At 43.2% G+C, this 4,308-nt stretch overlaps 1 protein-coding gene across 1 annotated transcript in view; it reads right to left on the bottom strand.

Moving 5' to 3' along the window:
- Ranbp9 (RAN binding protein 9) overlaps positions 1–4,308 on the bottom strand; it is a gene marked incomplete at its 5' end in the record, with an annotated part of 100,634 nt that extends 96,326 nt beyond the window's left edge. Inside the window, one exon of the mRNA XM_008831678.1 lies at positions 4,035–4,308. Within this exon, the coding sequence (XP_008829900.1) occupies positions 4,035–4,308 (274 nt within the window). The remainder of the gene's footprint in view (positions 1–4,034) is intronic.

The following is a 4,308-nucleotide window of genomic DNA, read 5'->3' as shown; positions in this document are numbered from 1 at the left end:
AAGAGCACTTGCTGCTCTTCCAGAGGACCTGGGTTCAGTTCCCAGTACCCATATGATGGCTAACAACTGTCTGTATGCACGTGATACACATACATTCACTCAGGTACATGCACATAAACTAAATCTTTTTTTTAAAAAACTGGATAAGTCCAGTGTGGTGGCACATGCCTTTAATCCCAGCACTTGGGAGGCAGAGGCAGGTGGATCTTTGTGAGTTTGAGGCCAGCCTGGTCTACATAGTGAGTTCCAGGACAGCTGGGGCTATAGGGAGACCCTGTCTCAAAAAGACAGAAAAAAAAAAAAAAAAAAAAAAAACAACAACAACAAAAAAAAACTGGATAAAACACGGGGTCAAGTATTATAAAACCCAACCTATTTGGTTAGATACTGTTAATGATGCTTTGATTAAAAGGTGCAATTCCGGGCTGGAGAGATGGCTCAGCGGTTAAGAGTACTGACTGCTCTTGTAGAGGACCCAGGTTCAATTCTCAGCACCCACATGGCAGTTACAAACCCTCCTTAACTCCAGTTCCAGGGGAGCCCAAAGCCCACTTCTGACCTCCGCAGCATTGCACGACATGGGTACACTCACATGCATGCAGGCAATACACTCTACACATAAAATAAAAATAGTAAAATATTAAAAAAATAAAAGGTGCAAATACTATTTCATCACTTCCTACAGCTCCCAAATTTTACTTATCTGGCATTTGTCCTAAGCTACTTTAAGTCAGTAATATCAAAGTGTCCCAACTTTTCCGAGGCTTTACTGCTGTCCAGTCACATTTTCGCCCATTAGGAAGTACATTCAATCTTAACCACCCTTCAGAAAGTTATAAATGTGGTCACCTGAGATTACCCTCACACAAACTGAAAGACACAATATGAATAAAGGAAAGAGCACAAAATTCAGGGTCAGCAAAAACTGTTTTCCAATCCTGGCTCATCTGCGACAGCACCCTCTAACAAGTGCTCCCACCTGCTCAAGTCTAAAACAACAGTTCCACAATCTTGTCTGTCTACCTATGTTTCAAAATGCTCTGTAAAGCACCCAAATGATAATAAAATAAAATATATAAAAATTCAATCTGTAAATGAAACATTTCAGCTACTGACCCCAATGTCATATTCATTAATGTGTTTCATTAATATTCATTGCAAGTAGAATAAAGTTATCATAATTAAGTCTAAACCTGTGACTTTTTAAATTATGCAATACCGACAAGATTTTTTTTTAAATAAAGAGGGTCATCCCTAGGTGTTTCAATAGCTGGTGTGAGACTGCTAAATAAAAGGCCTCAAAAATTTTTCTTAATATTTTATTTATTATTTTAATTTTATGTGTATGAGTGTATTGCTTGCATGTATTTAAGTGTACCTGTGTTATGCAATGCCCACAAAGGTCAGAAGAGGGCATCAGATCCTCTAGAACTGGAGTTACTGAGAGTTGTTAGCTGCCATGTGGGTGCTCAGCAAGAGCAGCCAGTGCTCTTAACCACTGAGCCATCCCTTCAGCCCTGGTCTTAAAAAATTCTGACATAGGGCCAGTGAGATGGCTCAACAGGTAAAGGTACCTACCTATTAGCCTGTCCACTTGAGTTGGATCCCTAGGACTCACATGGTGGAAAAAGAGACCTACCTCACACTTAAAAGCAGTCCTCTGACCTCTACACTTGCACCATGGCACACAGGCACCCGTATACATGCACCCAAAATAACATAAAATGTAAAAAGAAAACCAACTTAATATACACTATTCTGTACACACTGTTAACTCTCCAGCAATTCAACCAATTTTATCTAGCTATCTGCAGTGGTTTAATATAAACACCTCACGTCACTAAAGGAGCAATACTGCTTCCCAAAGCAGCAATTCTGATTTAGAAAAACAGCATTTTAAACACAAACCACAGTCATAGCAAAAGACCACCATTCAATTTTAAAAAGTTCTGTAATACAGAAAAATAAACAATTACTAATTTTTAGTGTTAAATAAGTCTCAATGCTTAACTTAAAAAATTTAATGCAGCACAAATCATTCAATTTAAAAATCCACTTTTATTTTGTGACTTCAACGTTTCATTATTCATTACCTGTAACAATTCCCTTTTTCTACTGGGCCAAAGTTGCCCAGTATATTTGGTGTCCTTTCAAAAGACACACAGGAAGAAAGAAAAACCAGACAACACAGAGACTTTAAAATATCAAGACTAAAGGAAGACTGGAAAAGAGAAACTGTTAAGGGGAAAGACAAAGAGGTAAAAGGAGGAAAGAACAGCAACAACATCTGTCCTTCCAGACCTAAGGGTTACGTTTACAAAAGAGAGATGTTTCCAGAAAGTGAATCTTAGTGTTACACAACAGAAAGCAATAAAAAGGCCAACAGGAAAAACATAACTGAGACAAACAGCATCACAAATATTCCAAAGCAACCACATAAACATGTACTTGCCTCTGACCCAAATCATTTTTATGTAAAAGAAGTAAATACAACTAATCAGGTCGTGTTTCAGTGCTAAATAAACCATAATCATAAATCTTAAGTTATCATGGAAATTTCCTTACCAACCATCCAGTTCAATTCCCGTATTTCTCAGAAGAAACTGAGATCCTGTCTTGTAACATACCTACAATCACCTATGACTGCAGGACTCAGGAAGGCTGGGAGTCCTTTGTTCACTCATCCCCCTTATTTTATAAGCTATTCAGTCATAAACCACAAATTTAAAATGATAGTTTTGTCAAGACTAACAGAAGTACACACTTCATACCACAGCACTGTTCACACCAATCTAAAAACAAAATTAGTATAACTCAGAAGGAAAGCAACAAAATGTCCTAACTAAAGAAAAAAAAACCTGCAGTATTTTGAAATTTTTGGCCACTTAGATCAAAGAACATAACGGTCAAAACTGAAAGTTCTTCTTTGGATCCACGACCATAAGAAGGAATGTCCAACAAGGCCTCTCTTTGTGCAGACTCTTCACAGCCAAATCATTTAGCAGATTCTGTTGCCATACTCCTCTGCGACTGAACAGCAGCTTATCAAGGTTCTTCTCAAACCTAGCTCTGTATACTTTCAGAATTTTACCACAGGCTGTTCATATCCTCTGCATACATGTCACTGGAACCTGCAGAAGACCCTTCCTTTATAGCCAATCAAAACGAGGCTGCTAGAGCTCCTGCTTCCATTTGGGGCCTAAAACAACTGGATTTGTTTCCAAACTGGCACCACTGGATTTTTCCCTCCTTCCACACAAGTAAACTTGACACACGCCAATAATCTGAGCTACATTTCAAAAACCTCTACTGCTGTTTATAATTTTCTATACAACCGATTTGCTGAAAGCTTTGTTTTAACCTAGGAGAGGTGGGTGATGGGGGGGGGCAAGCACCAGCTTAAGGTGTTTTGTTTGCTAACTGCAGGTGCAAAATAGAACCCAATTTTCTTCTAAATGCTGAATAACATGCTTTAAATCCTTGTTTTCAAAAAGATTTCATGTAATACCAACCCGGAAATATAGGGCATTTCCAATCCGGAGCGGCGGGTTTCTGCTGCTCCCCTAAGAAAACACGGCATCCTGAGGTTTCCCCTCTCGCTAAGACGCACTGGTGGCCAACTCGGGCCCCTTGTCCTTTTGTCCCCCTAGACAATCTCTGGCCTAATTTTGGACAAATCCTCCACTGATCACTCCTCCCCCACCGTGTATTCCTGCGCTCCCTTAATTAGAAACCGTACCTCGGAATCGTGCCTCTCCCCCCTGCTGCGTAAAAAGAGATCGCCTGACCCTCCACCTGGAGAACAATGTAACCCAACTCCGGTCCATAGATTCCTCCAGCCCAATCCCAAGATTTATCTCCGGGAATCTGAAGGCGCGTTGTGTCCGGTCCTCCAGCATCAAGGCGTCCAGCTACCTCCTGGCCGTGGGTTCCCCGGCTGCCCTCCACCTGGGGACCGCACGCCCACCTTCCCGTTCCCTGAGCCTCGCCCCGCATCCGTCCCCGGGACCCCTCGGCCGCTCCCCGCCCCGCACCTTTGTAGTGCACCCGCAGGTTGTTCTGCGAGAGGCCGATGTAGCTGAACTTGTCCTTCGGGCTCCAGGACCGGGGCAGCGGCGTCTCCTGCTCGTCCACGGCCGGGTACAGGCGCTTCAGCCGCCGCTGCAGCTCCTTCTCCTGCTCGTTGAGGGCCGAATCCCCGTGCGGGAAAGGGGCCGCAGCGCTGCTGCTCGCCAGGCCGGGGGCCGGGACGCCCGCGGCCGAGCCTGAGCCCGCGGCCAGGCCGGGCGGCGCGCTGGCGGGGGCAGC

This window comes from Nannospalax galili, unplaced genomic scaffold (genome assembly GCF_000622305.1).
Source record: "Nannospalax galili isolate Female #2095 unplaced genomic scaffold, S.galili_v1.0 scaffold72, whole genome shotgun sequence".
Classification (NCBI taxonomy): domain Eukaryota; kingdom Metazoa; phylum Chordata; class Mammalia; order Rodentia; family Spalacidae; genus Nannospalax; species Nannospalax galili.
Note: the sequence above shows the minus strand (reverse complement) of the source record. Positions and strands in the feature narration are given on the sequence as shown.